Source organism: Corapipo altera, unplaced genomic scaffold (genome assembly GCF_003945725.1).
Source record: "Corapipo altera isolate COAL_440 unplaced genomic scaffold, ASM394572v1 61129, whole genome shotgun sequence".
Lineage (NCBI taxonomy): Eukaryota > Metazoa > Chordata > Aves > Passeriformes > Pipridae > Corapipo > Corapipo altera.
Genome location: NW_020884955.1, coordinates 678,552 through 702,734, shown reverse-complemented (window position 1 = coordinate 702,734; position 24,183 = coordinate 678,552). Strand labels below are relative to the sequence as shown.

Here is a 24,183-nt window from a genome sequence, read left to right as displayed (position 1 = left end):
TTAAGAAAAGATTGCTAGCACGATCTTACAGTTTTATCCCACAGTTAGTATCTGACAGATAATCTTTTTTTGTTTTAACCGCAGCCCCTTAAAAAGGCACGTGCCATTTTCAAGTACATATATGGTATCTGCTTTTTATTTTTATCTAATTGCTGAGTGTTCCAGAGGGTTGGCCAAATAATATACGTGATGGAATTTATGCAAGGATGTAAGAAGTTGTTTTAAGCTCACAATTTACAAAGGATTTTATTATACAACACAGGGAAAGCCAGGCCCTACCGTAAAGAATTAATTTTCCTCAACCATTTTCGTATGCATGAAAGCCAACCCTGCACTTTCAGAAGTGTCTTATTGCTACAGGTTAAAAAAAAAAAGGTGCTATTTGCCTTTTATTAACAAATATTGCTACAAAAATAGATTTTAAATACCTGCAAAACCAGATACTTTAGTGTAGGCTACAGTCTCCCCTGCACCCTTCTTTGGTACTTGTCTTACCTCCTACCTTAGACACTGCACAACCCTGCCCTCAGACACCAATCAGTAACCCTGACATAGGGCACCTCTGCTCCTGCACTTTGCAAGGGTGAGTAAGGAGAGCTGTCAGGCAGCAGAGAGCCTGCTTTCTCCTCCTCACGTTTGGGCTTACAAAGATATGAGCAAATCATTGTCAGAGAAGAGGAGAAAGCAGTGAGAAAACATCACAGATAATAAGACTAAATAAGTGTTGGCAGTCAACAGCTTTGGTGGTCATAAGCACTTCATCTGGATACAGGAAACTGCCCAGCATTGCTGTGTTCCCACAGCTACTGAAGAGCAGCTCTGAAGTTTCTTCTATCTGCTTTGAGCCTTATACACATTTCAAGTCAGAGTAATGTAAAGTCATATTTTACTTGAATTATGCTTACTACGTAACTAGCTTATTCCTCTATTTCTTTCATTTGTAGTAAGACAAACTCCATGCTGTGACAGCAGCAAGGAAGTAAAGCCACTCTTGGCATTCAAACTACCTTAAATACTTAAACTTATGCACAAAGAAAACACTTCCCATATTCCCAGACCTCCCCCATACGTACACAGTGCACAGTATTCTTAGTATCTTGCTTTTGTAATTCGGCAGATCAGCTTCCAAAACACCAGCTAGGCCCTCCAAGTTGCTCTCCAAAGATGAATTACTCTAAAATTAAAATACAAAAAAAAAAGTTTCATCATCAACCAGGCAATACAAACCAGCCTGACGAGATGCCACCTCTTTTTTCAGGGCAACAAGCAGTGATAAACTGCTCTCCCATGCCTGAGAGAAGGAGCAGCTACTCCTCAGAAGAGCTGCACCTCACCAACCCCTTCCCAACCCCCCCCCAGTAACTCCAGTGACCCCCTCTTCCACCAGCCCCAAATTCTGTCAGGACTGGAAACTTGTGCCACAGGCAGACCAAGTTTATTCCTCCACATCCTTGGTGGAGTGGGACCACCAACACCCGCAGGCACACAGGTAACTAACTATTCGCTGGCTGTGTATCCCTGCTCGGGAAACACCACGCTACAATTTAAACAGTTGCCCGCCACGTGACTTTTCAAAACCCGACAACTTTCAACGTATCTCACAACACACGTGGTTTTTATTTTGGGGGGGGGGAAGAGGAGGGGGCTACTACAGACGAACCGCTACCAAATGGTGCATCGAAGGGGAGAGGGGAAAGGGGAATAAGGCTTTAACTCTCCCGAGCTCGCCTACCTTCTCTCCCACCCTGCAGATGAGCGACTCGAGCCTCTCCTCGATCTCGGAAGGCTCGGAGGTCCTCCGCCTCTTGTGGGGCTGCCCTGCTCCAAGAACACACCGAGCACAGCGTTACCGACGCCGGAGAAACCCCCCCGCTCCTCCATTCCCGCCCCATCCACCCTCCCGGCCGCCCTCGCCACCCGGGGGGATGAGGGCTGGGGGAGCGGGGGGCTCACCATCGCTGTCGTCGCTGTGCCGCCGCCGCGACATGGCGGGGAAGAGCGGCCGGAGGGAGGGTTGGAAAGCGGCGAGAAGCCTCGGGAAGCGTCGGGAAGCGTCGAGAAGCGCTGGGAAGCGGCGAGAAGCGGCAGAAGCCCCGGGAAGCGGCGAGAAGCCCCAGGAAGCAAAGGACCAGGACGCCTCGCGCGGGCCCAGAGCAGCGCGCTCCTTCCCCGCCCGCGGCCGCGCTGTTTCCGGGGCGGGCGCGGCACCTCCCACCCGCTTCCGGGCCCTGCCCGAGCGCTTCCGGGGCGGGGCGGAGGAGGAGCGGAGCGGGCGCTTCCCGGCGGACAGGCGGAGATGGTGCCGGCCGAGGCCGGCGCGGCCGGCAGGAAGCAGCGCGCCCTCGCCCGCAGGAAGGTGGGTCGGTGCGGGGCAGCGCTGGGGCGGGGGTGGCGCGGTGACCTCGGTAACGCGGGTCCTTGCGGTGCCTTCCAGGCCTTTTCCCTGTTCGTCAAAGCCAAGGAGGTGCCGGCCGCGTCCCGGTGTCCCGGCGGCGGAGAGGGCGTGCGGTGGCGGTGCTGCCGGCAGGCGTTCGAGGAGCTGCCCGGCATCCACAGGCACGTGGCTCTGCACCACTCCGGGGACGTCGGGCGGCAGGAGGGGCTGGATGCGGAGCCGGCAGAGGCCGGAGGGAGCCCCGCGGACGGCCTGGCTCCTGCGGGCAGCCCAGAGATCTCCTGGGCGCTCCCGGACACGAGCCGCGTTAACCACGATGATCCGACAAGGTAAAAAAGCCCCTCGTCGGTTTGCAGGCCCAGGAATGGGCTTTACGTGCCCATCTTTATGCGATCGTCTGCCAGTAGTACCTTTTGTGAAATTCAGTCAAGCGATACTTTTAAAGTACAGAAGTGGTCTTCCACGATATTCCTTTAGCTCTTCTAAGTCTTTGGATATATTTTATATAAAGATTTACTTCAAAGTATGATCTTACAGGTTTTTTTACAGTAATAATAAAAAAGTGCATCTTACAGTAGGTGCACTGCAGGTTTTTTGATGGTAGTTCAGTCTACTTAGGATACTCTCAGAGCTTTATCATCCCATACTGTTAAAGCTGACCTATACAGGTGCTGCTGGACAGCTTGGATCTCTATGGAAGGAAGGACCATAACAGAAAAGAGCAGAACAGCAGGATATGCTCTGCACATGTTCCTTTTCTCTGCTCGTTCAGGTGCATTAAGGGCTTGTTAGTTATAAAGTAGGTTCACAAAAACATTCCTGGCTGTGAGAGAGTACGGCTTGTGCTGCACAGAGTGCGGGCACACACAGTCTCACTAAAGGTTTTGTCCTTTTAAATTTAGATAGTTTAAGCACTTGAATTTTCAAGTGCCAGTTTGGCAAATTGAGGATTTAGTGGGACACCTGTGCACACAAAAATGAGCAATTCTTGTGTCCTGTGTTAAGAGAGCACATGTAGGCCACTGGCAGAAATGCCCCATGCAGCACAGATAAGTTCATTTTGTACCCAGTCCTTAGAACTAGAAGTGTGGGCACTTTTTTTAGTTCCTTCTCTTTGAAATAAATCAAACCTAGCAGTGCTAATCCTCTAAAGTTTGCTTGATTGTTTTTTTTTTGTCCATATGACTGCCAGAACAAGATCGTCTGCTTTTTGAATGTTTGCTACTAATAGTATGTTTTTGTTCTTTCAAACCCTAACATCCTTCTTCTGTTTGCTCGTCTTTACCATGCTATGGGCAGCAAGGTGGGAGAAGTACTTCTGTATTACTGTTATTGTGAGGTGAAGGATCCAGAGAAACTCTGTGCTTGGCAAAAGGCTCTGTGCCAGCATCTGCATCTCACTGGCAAGGTAAGGTTTTAAGCAATGAGTGTATTATTTAGCAAAAAAACCCCTATCTTTGCTTACTGCAGGACAATGGGGCATGTGGAGAATTGGGTGTTTTGCACCAGAAGATGCTAATCTGTTACAACCCCGTTAAGAGAGGTAGTCAGACTCTGTAAGTTATCTTTTAGAATTCTGCCTAAGAGCTAACGCTACAAAGGAAGAAAAATACAGATAATCTTATATTTGTTTTGGTACAGGGAAACCTTGGCTGTGCAACATCCAGCCAGCCTCTGATCCACACACAGTACACGGTGCAGGCCCTATTCTTGCAAAGGTTACCCCATTTCTGTCATTTGAACCATTACACATGGAAGCAGAAAAACAAGTTCTTTTATCATTCCTGCTATCAAACAGAAAGTATATTCACATGCACGTTTAGATAAAGGCAAGGAGACAGAGGTGGCATAATGTGCTGGTTTAAAGGTAAACCATCAGGGGAAATGAACTCAACTCAAAAGAGAGATTATAAGTCAGAATAACAATTTAATAAAATAGCACAAGAAGTACAATTATACAGACAAACAATTGGTTTTAACCCACAAAACCCAAATATATAACCCAGCACCCTGGGGCATGAACAGAGTGGTGTTCTTTGGGCCCCCCCCTGAGTCCAAAGTAAAAGGAGAGGGAAAAACCTGTTGGTGAGAGTGGTGTTGCAGTCTGGTCAAGAGTGGTGGTTGCAGTCTGGTTGAAAAGTGGTGGTTGCAGTCCAGTTGAGAGTGGTGATCTGCAGTCTGGTTGAGAGCTGTGATCTGCAGTCTGGTCGAGAGCAGTGGCCTGCAGTCCTCCTCTGGATCCCACGAGTGAAAAGGTGAAAAGGTTCCGAAACTCCAAGTTTATATATTCTCCAGTTCAGGCAGGAATGCTCAGTTCTTCCCTCAGAGCGGGGAATTCCATAAAAGGATATGAGGATGCTCAGTCCTTCCCTCAGAGCAGGGAATTCCATAAAAGGGTATGAGGATGCTCAGTCCTTCCCTCACAGCGGGGAATTCCATAAAAGGGTATGAGGACAGGAACATCTTCCTATTTTGCAGGCCTCTGCTGATAACAGTTTCTGGGAAATGGCATGGAGGGCTATAGAATACACAGTTTTGGTCTACACCCATCCAGTGATGAATCGGTCCTGGCTGTTCTAACTAGGACATTATCCACCCCTTATTCTATGCCATCCATGTCATGCCCTAATTAACCCCCTTAAAAACTATGTCTTCTTAAAACTATATACATCTCTCTCTATATATATATATGTATATACAATGAAACATTACAGACCATTCTCACTCAAAATTAGGTCCCCTTGTGGTACACAACGTGTCTCCCCATCTTTTTGCGTTACCCACCAGGTGAAACCAGGTCCTTGAGCAAAAACAATCCCTCGGATGGATTTACCCTTGCTTGAGGTGGGACTAATCCAAACAGTCTTCCCTAACATTCCTCTCATATGCACCACGGGGACTTTGTCTCCATCTACAGTATGCAAAGGTTCTGATTGGGCAGGGCCAGCTCGATTGATGGAGCCTCGGGTGTTGACCAACCAGGTGGCCTTTGCTAAATGCAGCTCCCAGTGTTTGAAAGTCTCCCCACACAGTGCCTTCAGAGGGTTTTCAGCAGTCTGTTGCACTGCTCAACTTTTCCAGCCGCTGGTGCATGGTAGGGGATATGATACACCCACTCAAGGCCGTGCTCTTTGGCCCAGGTGTCTACGAGGCCATTCTTGAAATGGGTCCCATTATCAGACTCAATTCTCTCCGGGGTGCCGTGTCACCACAGGACTTGTTTTTCGAGGCCCAGGATGGTATTCCGGGCAGTGGCATGAGGCACGGGGTATGTCTCCAGCCATCCAGTACTTCCTTCTACCATGGTCAGTACGTAGCACTTGCCTTGGCAGGTTTTGGGGAGCGTGATGTAGTCAACTTGCCAGGCTTCCCCATACCTGTACTTCGACCACCGTCCACCATACCATAGAGGCTTCACCCGCTTGGCCTGCTTGATGGCAGCACATGTCTCACAGTCATGGATGACCTGTGAGACGATGCCCTTGGTTAAGTCCACCCCTCGGTCACAAGCCCATCTGTATGTTGCATCTCTCCCCTGGTGACCGGAGGCATCATGGGCCCATCGAGCCAGAAATAATTCTCCTTTGTGCTGCCAATCCAGATCTACCTGAGAGACTTTAATCCTGGCAGCTCGGTCTGCCTGCTCGTTGTTACGATGCTCCTCATTAACCTGTTTCTTGCGTACATGAGCATCTACATGACCGACCTTCACACTCAGCTTCTCTACCCGGCCAGTGATGTCCCACCACATCTCTGCCGCCCAGATGGGTTTCCCTTGGCGCTGCCAGTTGGCCTTTTTCCATCACTCCAGCCATCCCCACAGAGCATTGGCCACCATCCATGAGTCAGTGTACAGATAGAGTCTTGGCCATTTCTCTCGTTCAGCTATATCCAAAGCCAACTGAACGGCTTTAAGCTCTGCAAACTGACTTGACCCACCTTGTCCTTCAGTCGCTTCTGCAACTCGCCGTATGGGACTCCATACGGCTGCCTTCCATTTTCGGTTTGTCCCTACAATGCGACAGGAGCCATCCGTGAAGAGCGCATATCGCCTTTCATCTGCTGGTAGTTTGTCATATGGTGGGGCCTCCTCAGCCCGTGTCACCTGCTCCTCTTCTTCTTCAGAGGATAGTCCAAAACTCTCACCTTCGGGCCAATTGGTGATAATTTCCAGAATCCCAGGACGATTAGGATTCCCTATCCGGGTTCGCTGTGTGATCAGAGCGATCCACTTACTCCATGTGGCATCGGTGGCGTGATGTGTAGAAGGAACTCTTACCTTGAACATCCAGCCCAGCACTGGTAATCGTGGTGCCAGGAGGAGCTGCGCTTCGGTGCCGATCACTTCTGAGGCAGCTCGAACTCCTTCATAAGCAGCCAGGATCTCTTTCTCAGTTGGTGTATAGCTGGCTTCAGATCCTTTGTATCCCCGACTCCAGAATCCCAGCGGTCGTCCTCGGGTCTCCCCAGGCACCTTCTGCCAGAGGCTCCAGGAAGGGCCATTCTTCCCGGCTGCAGTGTACAGCACGTTCTTCACGTCCTGTCCTGTCCTTACTGGCCCAAGGGCTACCGCATGGGCAATCTCCTGTTTAATTTGTTCAAAGGCTTGTTGTTGTTCCGGGCCCCACTGGAAATCATTTTTCTTCTGTGTCACAAGGTAGAGAGGGCTTACAATCTGACTGTACTTGGGGATATGCATCCTCCAAAAGCCCACGGCTCCTAGGAAAGCCTGTGTTTCCTTCTTGCTGGTTGGTGGGGACGTGGCTGCTATTTTGTTAACCACCTCCATTGGAATTAGGCGGCGTCCATCTTGCCACTTCACTCCTAGGAACTGAATTTCCTCAGCAGGTCCCTTGACCGTACTACGTTTAATGGCAAAACCAGCTCTTAGGAGAACCTGGATTATCTTCTCTCCTTTCTCGAAGACTTCCCCTGCTGTGTTCCCCCAAACAATGATGTCGTCAATGTACTGTAGATGTTCTGGAGCCTCACCCTTTTCCAGTGCAGTCTGGATCAGTCCATGGCAAATGCTGGGACTGTGTTTCCACCCCTGAGGCAGTCGATTCCAGGTGTACTGCACACCTCTCCAAGTGAAAGCAAATTGTGGCCTGCACTCCGCTGCCAAAGGAATGGAGAAAAAGGCATTTGCAATGTCAATGGTGGCGTACCACTTGGCTGCCTTGGACTCCAGCTCGTACTGGAGCTCCAGCATGTCCGGCACAGCAGCACTCAGGGGTGGTGTGACTTCATTGAGTCCACGGTAATCCACCGTCAGCCTCCACTCTCCGCTGGACTTACGCACTGGCCATATAGGGCTATTAAAGGGTGAGCGAGTCTTGCTGACCACCCCCTGGGTCTCCAGGTCACGGATCATCTTATGTATAGGGGTCACAGAGTCTCGGTCGGTGCGGTATTGCCGACGGTGCACTGTTGCTGTGGCTATCGGTACCAATTGTTCTTCAACCTTCAGCAGTCCCACAGCAGAGGGGTCCTCTGAGACACCAGGCAAGGTGTTCAACTGTCTAATTTCCTCTGTCTCCACAGTAGCTATGCCAAAAGCCCAACAAAGTCCTTTTGGGTCTTTGAAATACCCACTCCTCAGGTAATCTATGCCAAGGATGCACGGGGCCTCTGGGCCAGTCACGATGGGGTGTCTGTGCCATTCCTTCCCAGTCAGGCTCACTTCAGCTTCCAGTACAGTCAGCTGTTGGGATCCCCCTGTCACCCCAGAGATAGAGATGGATTCTGCTCCTACGTATCTTGATGGCATTAAAGTACATTGTGCACCGGTGTCCACTAAGGCCTTATATCTTTGTGGCTCTGATGTGCCAGGCCACCGAATCCACACTGTCCAATAGACTCGATTGTCCCTCTCCTCTACCTGGCTAGAGGCAGGGCACCCCTAGTCCTGGTCATGGTACTCATTGTGCTCTTATTGTGAGTATGACCTGGAGGTCCCTTCAAGAGGATCAGACGTATCATCATTCCTGTACCATCTGGAGTCTTGCCCACGAGAGACTGGAGCAGCAGTGGTGGTTGCAGTCTGGTTGAAAAGTAGTGGTTGCAGTCCACTCAAGAGTGGTGGTCTGCAGTCTGGTTGAGAGCGGTGGCCTGCAGTCCTCCTCTGGATCCCACGAGTGAAAAGGTGAAAAGGTTCCGAAACTCCAGGTTTATATATTCTCCAGTTCAGGCAGGAATGCTCAGTTTTTCCCTCAGAGCAGGGAATTCCATAAAAGGGTATGAGGATTCTCAGTCCTTCCCTCAGAGCAGGGAATTCCATAAAAGGGTATGAGGACAGGAACATCTTCCTATTTCGCAGGCCTCTGCTGATTACAGTTTCTGGGAAATGGCATGGAGGGCTATAGAATACACAGTTTTGGTCTACACCCATCCAGTGATGAATCAGTCCCAGCTGTTCTAACTAGGACACATAATCACTGATGTCAATAGCGAGCTGCATACAGGTGTCTCAGTTAGCATTACTAGGCTGGGTTTTATCCTGTGGCTAAAGGGTACTGCAGCACAACACAGCCTGAAGGCCAAGCTGGATGTGCAGCATTGTGTAGTGTGCAACTGGGCGTGCTCTGCTTCATGGTTACATGTATCCTAACTCCTCAGGGCACAGTGGTCTTCCAGCCCAGTAACTACGCCAACCTGTAATCCATACTGTCAGGAATGACATGAGAGCAATTGACATCTTAGATCACACCATGGGAGAGCAGTGCTCATTCCTGTACAGTCTTTGTTCTCCTCATTCCTGGCAGGCCAAAAGGATGTGAGTTGCTTAACTAGCTGGCCTCTTGAGGCTGTGGGCAAAGGTGAGTTTTAGCCTCATGAAGCTGATGTTGCTGTGGGGAGAAGGAGGACAACTCAGAGGAGGAGACTCCTTTTGTCTTGTCTTTGACTTGTCTTCCTAAGTAGCTTCTTTCTATCTGCCCATGGTAGGCACCTTCCCTCTTGTACATCAGCACAGCAGATGTGGGGGTGAAATGTCCTGATACATTCACTTCTTTTTCTACTCAGCTCTCTTGCGTGGTGGTTGGTATTTTTCTCAAATTTCTTTTCTTTTCTTTTTTTTTTTTTCATCTCATCTCTGAGGCAGGTACAGCATTGAGCTTCTTAAACACTTGTTTTTTAACTTGCCTCTTATATTCAGTCTTCCCTCCCTCCCCCTACTTCAGCACTTTTGTTCATTTGTCAGTGCCAAAGATAAAATGACTCACCCTGAAGTTTAATATTAGATATGATATTATGCATATTCACATTTTCTTTTTAGCTGTGTGAGTCATGGGGCACAAGCCTATTGTTCTTCCTGAGGCAGACTTCCAGTGGGAATTTTAATGCTGACTGCAGGATTTGCAGACAGCAATTTCTCTGTTTAGACAGCATTTCTGTTTATTGCACGGACTCTTCTGACCATCTTGTTATGATTCTTTTGAAATGGCTCAGAAGTGATTACTGGGGTTTTTCTTCCTATTTACTGTCTTTATGTTCAACTTCAGTATAACCATATTTTCCTTCCTTATTCAGTAGTCTCTTTTCCAAACATACTCTTGTGCCTGCCTTTTTCATCCAGTCATATTTTGCTAATTTCACTGTGATCTGTTTTGCTGTTTCTAAGGCTCAGCCCCAGCTTCTCCTCTTGCCTTCTAGGTACGAGTTGCTTCAGAAGGGATTAATGGGACAGTTGGTGGAAGTAAAGTAGCTACCGGTCTCTACACTGAAGTTATGCTTTCCCAGCCTCTGTTCAAAAACATTTTGTGTCAAGAGGATTTCAAGGTATGAAAAAATAATTTCTACCTAGACATTGTTAATGCAGGTCATTTAATTTTTAAGAAATAAGCACATTCTTCCTGACAGCATTACCTCTGCTGTAGCACCTCTGCTCTGCCGGCACTTACCTAAGCCAAGGGTTCTTAACCATACCTTGTTTAGATATCTTTGCTGGCTTTTGCCAGTGTTAGCACTTATCATGAGCAGTGACAGCAGCTGCTACAAGCTTTGGCAGCTATGGGTGCAGCCGCAAAGCCCCCCATGTAGGTGAATGAGGGAGAGTGCTTCAGCCCCATCATTCTTCAACAAGCATTTTCTCCAGCTTGAGTAGGCTTCACGACATACTGTTAGGCAAGGAAAGTATTTCCACACTGTCCTCTTCACCCTGATTTGAGATCCTTGACTGGAAGCCTACCGGTTTAGGTTCGTGGAGGCTTTGGTGTCTGCATAGGTGCATTGTCAATTCCCTGAACTGGATATCTTCTAGAGAAAACACACGGGCGCAGTCAAGAGGTTTCTTCCAACTCCACTTAGTACCTGGCTGGAGTCAGAGGTGCTAACTTCTGCTTGGGCCTGAGCATATGTGCTGATGGCTGTCCTCAGATGGTGAAGGCAGCTGTGGCTGGTCCACTCTGTGGCATCCTGGTAGGCTTTGGCTGCCCCAGCACCATAGGTGCTGGTTTCTCTGTGAGGGAGGAAAGCTGTTGCTAAAGCAGCAGCTATTCTTCACACAGTTTTACTTGCAGGGAGAGCTATTTTTTTTTTTTTCATAAGCAACTAGACCGAAGGAGTCAGTGAAACTGTGAAACTCAAATTCCACATAGAGCTGCAGTGATGATTCAGTCTTAGCTTTTTAACTGTCTGTTGTGCTTGGCTGAATTTCAGGAGGAATTGCATTAGGTACAGTCATATGTAGATGCTAAAACAGAACAGGGATGGAATTTTACTCTGATCTTCAAACTCTCTGGGCATCAACCTTCATGTATGAGTACATTACAGTATTTTCTGTATTTGCCTCAACCTCAGGATTTAAGTGTGGATTTCAGCAGGAGAGACATTTCTTTCTCTCAGCCACCAAGACATTTTCATGTTCTAATGAGTTGTAGAAATTAAAGTGAGTAGGTAATTTTAATCTTGACACCTGGCAAATGTTGGTGAATTGTTTTTGTGTTTGATTACCTAGAGGAGTGCAGGCGGAGCTCACTGTTTCCCAGACCTTCGAGTTGGAGTATTTAAAGAAATTGTACCTATGGGCATTGATCCAAAGATAGTGTCTTATAAAGAAACTGGTAAGTTTGTTTGATGAAAACTAAAGCCTCTCACCCAGGTGAAGCGTAAGTGAAGAATAAAGGAATAAACGTTATACATTTCCCTCAGCACAATGACCAGGACACAGGAGAAACAGAAACTGATTTCTTACTGGTAGTCGACAGCTACTAGTACAGGGAATTTGCTGGCCCAGATTTTAGTTTGCTAAGTGTTTAGCTGCCTCAGAAAACTTAATATTAAATATTAAATTCCCATTTTGTGGGAAACAGTTCAGACGACATCAAACGGTTACCTTGTTGTGGGACAGGGACATGCCTTGGCTTTAGTTCAGGAGTAAGTTACTGGATATTTGCTATAGGCAGATGTAAGAGGAAACTATGTATGATGGTTAGGAAAGACATTTCTATGCATGAATATATTCATATTTGTTGTAAGTATTCTGTAGGAGTTTGAGACTGCTCAGAAAATAAATCATGTAAAGAGCTCCAATGCTCTTGTTGGTGTTATCTTGCAGTAAGAACCAAGCTGTATAAAAAGAGCTTTTTCCATGGAGTTGCCTTGTGGATCCAGTGGGCTCTGGTGTTGTGGATGCTGAGAGCTTTTTCTTTTTTAGAAAATGCTAGAATCGCAGTGAAGCTTCCAATTGAGTATATGCATGTTCCTGTGTTGGGGACTGCTGACTTGGCTCTGCTCATTTTGAAGCGAAGCTCTTTTAGTGCCTTTTGCACTAAAGCAAAGCCAAGTTCTCCATGAGGTCAATGCCACTCCCCTAAAACAGACTGCATTTGTTTTGTGCTACCTGTAGCTGCTTAGCATTGATTATGCCTGATAAGATATTCCTGGCTGTACAATTGCTATGAGGATGCCTATATAGGTGGTGAGCAGGAGCACAGCAAGTGGTAATTAACAGAGCAGTTTGGGTTTTTTTTTTCCACTGAGAGGTTTTATTGGTGCCAAACTTCTACAGCATCTTTTTGTGTTTTTGGGAAAGGATTATTTTTTATCCCCATTATTTTGTAGTTTGTGGGATGTATGTTTGGATATATCTTTCCTTTTTTTCCCCTTTTCCCTCCTATTTTACAGCATTTTATGGAGATGGTTCCTGTTACTCAACCAGGTTGCTGATAGGGGGTTTTTAGATAAGGTAAAGGATTTTGCTGGGGGATTTTTTTTGTTTGTTTCCATTACACTGGGAGTCTTAAGTCCTGAGCAACCTGAAAGCTGAGAAACTTTCTGTAAATTGAAGTTGTACTGAAATTAATATGTGCTTATGGAAATTTTCCATTTTTATCAAGAAGAGTTTCACTTAAAAATTGCATTTCTGTGTGCTTCTGCACCTCCAAATATAACAACAGATAAGCAAATGGAAGTGAAACATTTTTCACTCTTTCTTTTACAACAGTAAGAGGTGCCAGGAGGATGCAATAAAAGACCACAGAGACAGGCTTCTGCTGCTTCTTTGTCACGTGGGACAGTGTTGTGTTTTCTTTCATTTGCCAATAGGAAGCCAAAGATGGATAAACTTGGCTGATTGAGTTGGGATGAAAAGGCTGTGAACAATCAGAAAAATCTTTTGTTTGGAAATCTGAGGAGTGTCTGGATCAGTGAGATCTTATGTAACATTGTTTTGTAGTTCTGCTTCTCACTTTTCTTCTCCCTTTCTCTCCCTTATTTTTTTGTGTTAAAGGAATCCATTTATCCCCTCAGGAATTTCATAGAGAAGTAGAACAATATTTGTCTCAGGCCAGTCAAGGACAAAGCGATACCATCTTGCTGGATTGTAGGAACTTCTATGAAAGTAAAATAGTAAGTGTTGTTTGCCTGCTTCTTGCAATGTGTTGCAAGTGCTGGGGTGAAGCATGTGCCATTGTGAGGGTGTAACCTTAGAAGAGATACCATATTCCAGATTGACTGTAATGTGTACAAAGTTTAGTAGTGAATATTAGACACAAGCAGTAGAGGACTTGCTCACAACTCAGCCTGGAGCTTGCCTGGCTAAGTGCTTGTACAGCTTGGCAGGAAGAACACAAAGTGGTCCATACAACATTAGCAGTGAACGTTTCAAGTAAAAGTAGCATAATTTGTAAGGATGTTTTTCAGCATTTTTTGCCTTGTCCATGTGTAAAAAGAACAAGGGCATCCTGCTGTCACAGCCACCACCCCTCTGCGTTGTGGCTTGTCCTCTCTCTGACAAACAAGTGCTGTTGTGCTTAGCTCAATCTTTTCTGTTTGGATGAGGAGACATGCTGTGTCCAGAATCCTCCTACAGTTTTTAATGTGTTTTAATGCATAAATGCATCTGAGTAGCTTCCTAAAACGGCTGCAGTGAGATGAGTGTTCTGGGCCAAACGTTTGTTACTTCCTCTGGTTTGAAGCACAGACCTTACCAGTAATACTGCTTGTAACCAGTTGCATGGCCATCTGTTGTTATTGCAGGGGCAGTTCCAGGGCTGTCTGGCTCCAGATATCAGGAAGTTCAGCTATTTTCCCAGCTACATAGATGAAAACCTGGAGCTTTTCAAAGACAAGCGTGTCCTGATGTACTGCACAGGAGGGATTCGTTGTGAAAGAGGCTCTGCTTACCTAAGGAGCAAGGTAAGATGTTGTTCTGAGGCACAAGTGTCGGGGAGTTAAGCCTGCTCTAAAGGCACCTGTCGTTTTGCTGGTAAATTCTTACTGTGCACAAACTGCCTAAAGCACAGGTGGGGAAATAAATGCCTGTAACTTGTGCTTGCCTCGTGCTGTCTCTCAAGGGTGTGGATAGTTTAATGCAGCTCAGTATAATCTGCATGGTCCAGTGTCACAGCAGCGATTACTCTGTGAAAATAATTATATAACCCATTTGTTGATAAGAGGTATTTTTATGTCCACTGTTAGGAGTGTTTTAGGAGGGCTTGAGACCATTCTGCAGTGTTTCCACAGACTCTGTCTAGGTTATGCTCTGTGGTCATTACTGCACAGCTTGAGCATTTCAGAGTGATGAAAATCAGCCAGTCAGTGCTTTCCCAGTGTTGTGGAATTAAATCCAGCACATTGCATTGTTCTAATTGTGCTTTCCATCCCACTCTTCTCCTGGATCCTTCCCTCAAGGATCAAGGGAACAGAACACATAAATGTTCTCCAGAGACTTAAACCTTGTTTGTTTTTTCTCTGCTGCATCAATGTGAACCCTGAGAAATTCTGCTTCTGATAGCAGTTAACTACATAAAAACAGAATAAGCAGCAGTTCATGGAGGTTTAAAAGCATTTGATCTGTGATGCAGCAAACCTCCCTCAGGTGAGGAGGTTACCAGCTTCTTTTGACTGTACAATTAAATGCCCAGCTGGGTTCATGTCAGGAAGCCAACGTTGTGGAGCTGCCCAGTAGTCCCTGATGGCATTGCCTAGAGTTGTGGGTGCACGTGGTGCCATCTGATGGTCATTGGGAAGCTGCTGCTTTTCACTGACCCCTGGCATTTACGACATTTGCTTTGGGAACTCTGGCACACCACCACTGCTGCGGTCTCCTTCAGCTTTTCTGCTAATATGCTTTAAACAGGCAGTGTGCAGAGAGGTTTACCAGCTAAAAGGTGGAATTCACAAGTACCTGGAAGAGTTTCCAGATGGATTCTACAGGGGGAAGCTGTTTGTATTTGATGATCGTTACGCCATTTGTTCCAATGAAGATATCATCTCAGGTAGGACTAGATAACGTAAGTGCAGAAGGCTGGGAAGCTGTTGCAATCATTTCCAGAGGTGTGCAGGACAGGGACAGCCAAACTGGTCTACGTAGTTCTTCCTCATACTTGGTTTGATCTTTTAGTGCTATCACTTTTCATGATGACTATCAACTCTATGGCTTTAACACATAAAACAGAAATGAGAGAAAAGCGGGTCACTAAAAAGAGTTCACTAAAACCAGAGCAGCAAAAGGAAGTATTCCCTGCAGAACAGCTGCTGTTATGAGCCATCTGCACCTATGGAGATATATGTCAAGCACCACTGCTGTTGTTACCTGCTTGTTGCCCACAGTGCTGATCAGACTGTGGTTGGCCAAATGACCCAAGTTTTAAGTAGTTCTCATGCTGCCAGCAGTTCTCTGCTCCAGTAATTTCACAGACTATCAACACAGGCTGCCAGGCACTGCAAGAGTAGTGGCACTGTGCACTACAGCACTTTGTTATTTTCATGCTTTAAAGTTTTCTGTAGCTGGTAGAATTTCAGTGACCTCTAGTAGAAGTTGTTAAGAACATAGCTTGGTCTTCTGGCTGGGATTGCTCTTCAGTTACTGCAGATGAAATGATCTGCTATCTTGCTGTCAGTTGCCAGATATAACAAATAGATGGAATTTGGTTCTAGCCTTTTTTTTTTTTTTTTAGGAAGCAGTGCTGTTTTTTTCTCTGAGTTAGTAATTTTTCAGGCATAACTTCTCATTCCTCTGCTGCAACTAGTGTATACATCTTGAGGGGGCCTGACTTGGTGTAGAAACAGAACACATTCTGGACACGTCACAGCCATCCCTCCAGAAGTTTCAAAGGGAAGTGTGATGGTGCAGCTAAATTGGGCTGTAGCTTTCAGATAGAGAGTTAAAACTTCTGATGTTGTGGAAGGACTCCACCAGGACTGCAAATGACACCCTGAACAAGCCATTGCTTGTAAATGGAAGGAAGTTCCATGGCACCCCTTCCCCAGAGGCAACATTTCTGTGTACTGGCTTAGTTACCACCTGCATATCTTTCTTCTTCTCTTGGCATTAAGAATCTTTAAATCTGTCTATTCAGAACTAGAGGAAGGACTAGTGAGTACTTTCCTCTTTTCCTGAGAGAAAACAGTCCTAAGTTTTTCACATCGAAAACAGAAGTTTAAAAATTAACCAGATTCTAGAAGATCAAGCTAAGCAGGACTTAAAAACCTGGAAGACAATAGATAGCCACTTAAATGAGAGCTGGCAGCCCCCTGGTGCCATGGCAAACTCTCTGCGAGGAGAACAGCCGGAGCAGTGTGGGTGTTAACTTTTTCTTTTCCTCCTCCCTCCAGCATGCAGATACTGTGGGGCGCTGTGGGACCAGTATAAACTTTGTTCGAGCCAGCACTGCCGGCAGCTTGTCCTGACGTGTCCAAGTTGTTGCAACAAAGGTCTTACAGCTTGCTGTCCTGTTTGTCAAGAGAAGGAGCTCAAGGTGACTTCAAGGGCTTCAGGACAGACACTTAAGGAGGAATGTGAATGCACAAGGAGACGTCCAAGGGTACCTATTGAACGTGTCTCACAAAGGATGCTGGACACAGGAAAAGATTAAGCTGTTTCACTGGCTGATCTGACGCGTGCTAATGTGAAGGGCTTCTATAACCAGATCCCTATCTGTTAATCAGTTAGGTTTGGGAATCATGAAAATGTGTTGGCTTGGAAAGTCTTGTTCATATGCTGCCTTTAAACCTAGAGTATGCCCTGAAAACCATCCATTACTTGCCTGTATATTACCAGAGTGCCCAACGTGCCACCAGCGCTACAGGATTCCTCTCCCTGGAGACAGCCTTGTAGTGTGGCCTTTACCATGGGGATTTTGGAGCAGAGTATCTGCAGTGTGACAGAGCTGCTCACAATTCAAAAGAAACTTAAGGGACATCAGAACAATTCTGTTCTTTTCTTCCTGCATGGATATCAATCTGTCTGACCTCTCCAGTGATTGTGCATTTGCTCCAACAGCTGGTATTAGGGTGTGCAAACAGCAGATTTGGTGTGGGTATATGACTAGATTACAGCTGAAGATATTTTCCATGTGCATGCCACCTCCTGCATCTCTTACTTTAGACCAGTGAGAAGCAAGGGGTAGTTACCTGAAGTTGCTGACTTAACTCTTGTGTAAAACTGGCTGAAGGCAGCATAAGGACCCTCCTCTTGTAACTGGAGCAAAGGCCCAGAGATAGTCTGCCCAGCAATACTTGTGTGATCTGTAGGATGAACAGTAAAAACCATCCTCATTCCAATGCTTAGTCTCCCTGGGAACTGTTGTTTCCTTCAACTTGTCAGTATATGAAATATCCAGGGCTTGGCTCTGCTTGCACTGAAAAAAACCTGACAGCTTGAAGCACTTTGAAACAAGCACACAAAAAGGGAAGCACAGAGACTGTCAAAATACTGGCATTATGGCACTGAAAGTGATGCATGTGGGCATGAATGTCAGCAACAGCTATAAGGAGGTTGCAAGATCCCTTTTCCAGGTTAAATAATTCAAGATCTGGGGAGCATTTGTGCTTTTTAAACATGGGTTGAGTTTTTTAAAAGCTGCAAGATATTTATGCAATTTCCAGCACCTGTTAGTGGAGAAATTGTCTTTGAATTTGAAGGAACCTACAGCAAATGAGCTCAGAATACTTTCCCACATGCTGCTTTGTGTGCCTGATGCTGTACAACGTACAGAAAGGATTTATTAATAGTGTAGATATGTCTTGACTGAAAAATGTCTTTGAAACGCACTGTCATTCTGGGAACTAAACAGCAGTTAGTCATTTGGGGTTTTTGAACTGGCAACTGCTTTTAAAAGCAAGAAAACAGTTCACAGTTCTGCAGTTGCTTAATAGCAGTTAGGGCTATGTTGTTTTCATACAGATTGTAACTTTCTCCCACGGTGCTATTAATTCAGTAAGGCCTCAAGTTGGCTTGACTAGAAACTTAGATACATGGACATTGGTTCCATTAAAGCCATGGCAAGCATTTCTTCTTGTTTCCAGTATTGCCATGGTGAAATAATGGTTCAGCAACTGTCTTTTTGACAATTCCATTAAGGAGGCCGAACTTTGAATCTTACGAATATTTCCTTTGAGAATCTTTCTAGGATAGCGTTTAATAGTAAATCTGTGAAAATTCCCAGCAGTAGACACCTTCAGCAGAGGTCTGAGCAGTACCAACATTTCCCTGACATCTTGCCTCCCAGTCTTTGCTGGCCTGTTAACCTCTGTGGTTTTGAGGGCTGGATTATTTGTGGAGAAGCATGCAAGCTGTACTTGCAGGTCTGGTCTAGAGCACTGATGGGGAGTGCTCCAGCTTGCATGGTATGCTCTTCTGGTGTTAGGCTAAAAAGAAACACAGTTTTGTAATTCAGTCTGTCAGCAGGTCTGAGACACTGTAATCAGTTCATAAGGCTGTTTCAATATCACCAGTACAGAATGGCAACAACTAGATTTTATATGTAAACTTTTGAAACATCCATGATGATAAATAAGCTTTAATGCTTCCATTAGAATTTTTTTAAGTACTGCACAAATAACACTTCACCTGTTGTGTTGGATGTGCTTGATTCTGCCAAGGTAGATGCTGAAGCCGAGCCAGTCTGCCACATGGTAAACCTGGCTACAAGGTACAATTCTGCTGAGAGCTCCTGGCAGCTGGAGATTCTACCTCAAAGGCAGAGGTGAGCCATGAGGCCTCTTCTGGTCCTTGCTGCCCTAAGGCAAGGAAGGAGAAGGGTTTGAGATGTGTAGATGGAGTCCCATAAAGTCATGTTCCCTCTGCTGCAGAGAACGAAGAGAGGGGTAAGAGACATCTGTAGCCTCCTTCTTGCAAGTTAACCCATAAGCAGCTCTGTATCCTGTTTTCTGGATTAGTTTTGTTGGATTAATACAAGTAAGGACTTGCCATGTGAAATGCTTTGTGGTAGGATCCAGGCATCTCAGTGGTAATGCCTGAGAGAAAGCACATTAGCTCCAGGAGAGGGAAGACTTCTCGGCAAGACTGGCTGTTGACTGCCAGATGCCGCAGTCACAAAATGGCTTTTTTCCCCCCTTTTCCTGGAGAGCTGCTGGGACAAATAGTGATGCATTTGCTCCTAAATACCATTTTGTACCTCCCTTGCTGCACAGCTTAATGCCTTTCACCACAAGGCCTGTTGCCTCAGCACTGTCTGTCTCTGCTGCACAGCGCTCGGCTGTCGGATGCATCTTGCAGGAAAGCGGCTCTGTGAGGATCAGCTGAGGAACCTGGAATGATCCTGCCAGCTTTATATACTTTTGGGCTGCATGGATGCTGCTATAGTGAAACACAGGACAAAGTTCTTGTCTTTTTTTTTTTCTTTCCTTTTTTAAGAGCTGGGTTTTATTTTTCATGTAGGAAAAGATGCTGTAGTAGTACCTATGGTAGTGCTCCCTATTCTGCAGATGCATCTCCTTGCATATCTGGGTTTCTTAGCACCATCAGGATTTTCCAGGAGAAGATGCATCTATGTTCTTCTGAAACTGAGCCTGTACCATGCAAATTTGAGTGGATGGCTTAGCTGAAACTGTGTGGTTCTGATTTGATGATTTAGTTGGCCATTTTGAAGTCTTTGCAGCGCGCATGGAAGAAAGTGGCTGGCTGCCAGTTTCTTCATTTTAGTATGTTTTCAAGTGTTTTTCTTCTGTAGTCTCTTCCTTTTCTGATACAGAACTTGCACAGTGGGGAAGAGAAGCTGTAGTGAAGCATTTTATATCACACCACTGGCACATCTACTAAGATCTGAAGAGCAATGGATATGTTTCCCACATTGCTGAACAGTGGTTCTCTGCTTTGCTGGTCAGAGCTAAACTGTCGGTGGTGTTTGCGCACAAGCTCTGAGGAAGTCTGTGGGACTTTTGCCAGTGTATGTGTAAAAGGCTGAAAAACTTCACTCTCAACGGATGTTTAAAGGGAGATTTCTATCAAGAGAGAACATTTTCTGAGACGCGTCATCTGACCAAGATCAAGGCTTCAGTACAGCAGCACTTCTTCCAGGAAACTCTTCCTAGCAAGCGGGATCCCACTCACATTAACAGTGGGAGTTTTGGATGTCATAGTGCTGAGTCCGGTCCACTGCATGTCTGGGAGCTACACAGGCCTGTGGGGAATTCCTCCCAGGCTGGATGATGGGTGTAGACTGACAAAAAGCGGTCAGACCATGTACAGTGCAAGTTCAGAGTTGCGGTATTTCACTTCACAGCCTTTCTAGGGCACAACATTTATTCTTGCATTTATGTGGACATAAGGGACAGCAGTAAAAAGAAACAATTCCTAGCAGAACAGAATTTAATTAATGGACATGGTCATCTAGACAAAACAGCAAAGAGAGAATTTGACTTGTTTCCAGTGAATATCTGGACAAATGCTTTTAACATAAGGAAACTGAAAGGAGTGGGAATTAAAAGAGAAGGCTCTCATTTGCTGATTAGTTTGGCCATCTCTGTGGGTTAGAATTTGCATCATATCTCTAAAAGTAACTGTTTTCTTCAGATGTGCATTGAAGGATATTGACCTGTCCTAAACCAGTTGATTTTTGAGACTCTGTTTTATAATTGGTGGCCTTAAGTTCCATTTATGCCAGGGGTGGAGATGAGGTTTTTTTCAAAGAAACACAGGGATGCATTTGAAACAGCATCTCCAACTAAATGATTCAGCAAATGTCGGTAAAAAATGGTAGTTCACAATTCTTGAAATTAGCCATGTTTCCAGATGATAGAAGTGCTTGTTAAACAATTGCTCTTCTATAGTTACTTGAGATCAACTTGGAAAAAAATAAAGTATTTTTTTAATACTTCTATAATTTGTGTGAAACAGTTGTATCTTTCACTCATGCATACCACATCCTAACTTTATGAAACACCGTGCAGGAAGTTTATATAAAATTAAGTCCCAGGTTAAAGTCACTTTTACACTGGGATGTGCTCTAAACTGAGATTGCATAAAACTGACAGGTTATTATTGGCTCAAATAGTTTCCAGCTCTACAGAAAACATCACCAGTCCTACTGGATAAAATCTTCATAAAAACTATAGCCGCTAGTTAATTTAAACTGTTAGTGCATAAAACAGAACCGAGGCACCACAAATACTCTGTCAAGGCACTTATTGCCTTTAGATTTCCACAGTGTAGCACAGATCACCGGGAATGACCTCCATAGCCAGGAACTACACTCCAGTTCTGCACTTGGGAAAAATAGGCCCATTCAACTCTGCAAGTCTTCTCTTCCTCACTGAAAAAGAAAAGAAAGAGGAGTCAGTCATGGCAATGGTAAAATGTGGATGGCAGGCTTGGCTTAATTGCTGTGGAAAGAAGCTGAGAGGTGTACTTTCTGACAGGAAAGAAACAGGATATTCAGCTTCTGAATTCCTACTTTGAGCAGCGGGCACAGCCTTCCATAGTTTAAAATCAAGGAAGGTAAGATGAGGTTTCTCTCCCTATGAGTTTTTAAGGTCAGAAGCTACTTTTAGCCTTACCTCCCTTATTCTACAGTCAGTTGTATTTCACAGTTTGTCTATGTAACTGGACTTTATCCAATGCATCATCTGATGCTAACTGATGTAGAAACAGCAGGAGATGGATGCCACAGTTTTTCCTTTGCTAGTTTTTCTCTATTGCCTTTTCAAAATTAAAAAAAAATAATTAAAAAAAAATTTGATTTCTTATCCTAAGCCTCTAGGCTCCAGTCCTCTGATCATGGTTAACACAGTCAAAGCAGTCTCATATCTAGTCTTAAAGCTGATTCACACCTCTTGACAGCTACACTCACGACTTTTCAAGAAATGTGTGCAAAGAAAAACAAAACAAAAAAATTATAAAGAGGATGCAGAAGTTAGCTTATGAGGATGAATATAAAAGCCTCCATAGTTGGTTCATACAGAACATCTTAGAGAACAGAAGCTATGGGACCAAAACCACATTCTGGTAGCATCAGGTGATGATAAGCAAGAGTATTGGAATGGAGCACAAGGAGAGAGCTATTGCTGACAGGGAGGAAAATAAAGTTTCCCTGTACTTATACATTGTCCATGTGTAGAGCTGAGATGCTATTGCCAGAGACCATCAGACCAATGAATATGAGCTGCAAACAAGAACCAAATCAGACAAAAAATGCAGTTCTTAATGGTCAAAGAGGCAAAATGCAGTTGTTAACATGGAAGGCAAGTTGTGAATTAATCTCCTTAACAGCAGGAACAATTAAAATAGTAGATTTATATCTTTCAGCTGATTACTTTGAATGCCAGGTGCTGCAGAGTCATTCAGAATCTTGCTCTGTTCCAAAGGATGGGAAATAGCAAGCCTTTGCCAATGCAGCTCTCTAGTGACCAGGAATGCAGCCACAGGCAGAATAAATACACAGTGAACCATAAGACGGGATATTTTGTGTGATCCCTGAAGAACTGGCACATACCTCCGCTTGGCTGTGATTCCTAGGAGCGCAGGACCGGTTGACACAAGGTTTAGTTTTATTATTTGTGTTTAAAATACCAGGCATTTATCATCTGCCCCGATACGACAGCCATTGAGTACAGCATGATGGGTGTGTTAGCTGCATTCAGTACTGCTCTGCTGGCCTGATCCCCAGAGCTCCACAGCAGCCTGTAGCCAAGCAATGGAAAGCCTCTGCCACAAGCTTTGGCTGAAATGGCAGTTTGCAGACTTGCCCACATTTTGCTTCACAAGCACTTCTGATCACTTCATTGAGAGTATAAAGATAACTCAAAGCCACGTGGCTTCCCACGTCTCCCTAGAAACAGTTCCAGCTTCTTTCACTGGAGGGGATGGGCCAAATCCTACTGCCGTCCAAGTTCAACTCTGATACTTTTCATCTCCTTGTTAAAGTGGGAATGAAGCTGGAGGAAGACAAGCAGTTGGCAGGCATCACAAGCACTAGCAGCTCATAACCCGTGTGCCATATGCTGTAGCACAAGCTGTACCAACTACATCAGCAGTTCTCGCTCCTTTCCAACAACACCCACCGTCACTGCAAAAAACACTACCTCTTCTTGGAGTTTTAGCTGCTCAGTGTCTCCAAGTTTAGAGCACAACCCATTGCCTGGCTGACTGCAGCTGCATTGAGGAACCAGTTGGTGAAGGCTGCCTCCCTCCTTGAGGGCCAAAGCATCATCAGGCCCTTCAAGAGGTGGATTCTAATTCATACGCATTTACCAGAGCTTTCATGTGAGCAGTTCTGCCCTAATCCCACCAGAAATTGCCCATAGGACCTTCCCATACTTCCTGGCTTGCAGTCAGCCTGACTCACCTAGGTCGTTGTTATTCATCATAGCGTTGGAGGCACGAAGCCGGGGACCTTGCTGAGTGAAATGGTACCCAAACTTCAGTAGGGAGGTGTTTTTTTCCAACATATTTGCGATTTCCATTTCTACTTTGTTGCCCAAGGGCTGGCTCTTTTGAAAATAGAAAACAAAAAAAATCAAGCCGGTCACGTCAGAGGGTGATTCAGAGTGAGCACTTAGATCTGTCATGTCCATCCACCACTTCCCTCCTTCTCTGGACCTGTTGGTTCATTTGACATTTCTGACTTGGAGCTGGTAAAACAAACAACTGGCCTGTTTCTGGTACAACTGAGTGGCTCCAACTCCTCCAGCAGACATTCCCACAAGGTCGTTTGCCCTAAGACTTTATTTCTTGGACAGATTAACAGTTGAGGGATGTCTGGAGAAACTAGGATTTTGAGCTCCCAATCACTTGTCCCTGAGCTCCACAGAGCTCAGCTGCTTCAACCTCTAGGTTTCTCAGGGAGCTAAACTTGCCACAGCATCTGCACACTCTACAGGTCTCCTTCTCTTTCCGTTGCATTTTAGGAAAAATTTCAGTTTTACTAAGTAGACATTGTTATTTAAGCCTCTGTGAGAGCTCAGTGCAAGGCATGATACTGGACAGGAACATCACCGTTCTCCAGGGCAGCACCAGGAACATGGGAAGCTGCTTGCACTGCTGCAGCCTTTGTTAAATACTGTGTGTAGTAGCAGACACCACCCAGGAACTGCAGCAGAAACAG

The 24,183-nt window shown here is 45.5% G+C and overlaps 3 protein-coding genes across 4 annotated transcripts in view; 1 reads left to right on the top strand and 2 right to left on the bottom strand.

The window, feature by feature from the left end:
• The window catches only part of NCBP1 (nuclear cap binding protein subunit 1), a 31,385-nt gene extending 29,187 nt beyond the window's left edge, over positions 1-2,198 (bottom strand). Inside the window, exons 1-3 of the mRNA XM_027663696.1 lie at positions 1,954-2,198; positions 1,733-1,818; positions 1,074-1,174 (exon numbers count right to left, since the gene is read on the bottom strand). Of these exons, the coding sequence (XP_027519497.1) occupies positions 1,074-1,174; positions 1,733-1,818; positions 1,954-1,987 (221 nt within the window). The 5' untranslated portion in view covers positions 1,988-2,198. The remainder of the gene's footprint in view (positions 1-1,073; positions 1,175-1,732; positions 1,819-1,953) is intronic.
• Positions 2,199-2,257: 59 nt separating this feature from the next.
• TSTD2 (thiosulfate sulfurtransferase like domain containing 2) lies at positions 2,258-20,964 on the top strand. Of its 2 annotated transcripts, XM_027663698.1 has the most exons (10): positions 2,258-2,356; positions 2,435-2,724; positions 3,695-3,803; positions 10,049-10,174; positions 11,352-11,457; positions 13,125-13,243; positions 13,874-14,032; positions 14,976-15,114; positions 15,796-15,820; positions 16,454-16,607. In XM_027663698.1, exons 1-10 carry the CDS (start codon positions 2,297-2,299, stop codon positions 16,488-16,490), a joined length of 1,170 nt encoding a protein of 389 aa, XP_027519499.1. In that variant the 5' UTR covers positions 2,258-2,296; the 3' UTR covers positions 16,491-16,607. The 2 variants fall into 2 exon arrangements, with proteins under 2 accessions (XP_027519499.1, XP_027519498.1); XM_027663697.1 differs by lacking the exon at positions 15,796-15,820 and having other exon boundaries at positions 16,454-20,964.
• TMOD1 (tropomodulin 1) overlaps positions 20,927-24,183 on the bottom strand; it is a 25,252-nt gene continuing 21,995 nt past the window's right edge. The window contains exons 9-10 of the mRNA XM_027663699.1: positions 23,425-23,569; positions 20,927-21,393 (exon numbers count right to left, since the gene is read on the bottom strand). Coding sequence (XP_027519500.1) covers positions 21,329-21,393; positions 23,425-23,569 — 210 coding nt within the window. The 3' untranslated portion in view covers positions 20,927-21,328. The remainder of the gene's footprint in view (positions 21,394-23,424; positions 23,570-24,183) is intronic.

What these genes read in the sequence shown, in the direction of transcription:
- TSTD2 (XM_027663697.1), top strand. Translation starts at nt 2,297, where the DNA reads ATGGTGCCGGCCGAGGCCGGCGCGGCCGGCAGGAAGCAGCGCGCCCTC. An exon ending in GCGCCCTCGCCCGCAGGAAG is followed by an intron (nt 2,357 to 2,434) that starts GTGGGTCGGTGC and finishes GGTGCCTTCCAG; the next exon opens with GCCTTTTCCCTGTTCGTCAA. An exon ending in ATCTGCATCTCACTGGCAAG is followed by an intron (nt 3,804 to 10,048) that starts GTAAGGTTTTAA and finishes CTTGCCTTCTAG; the next exon opens with GTACGAGTTGCTTCAGAAGG.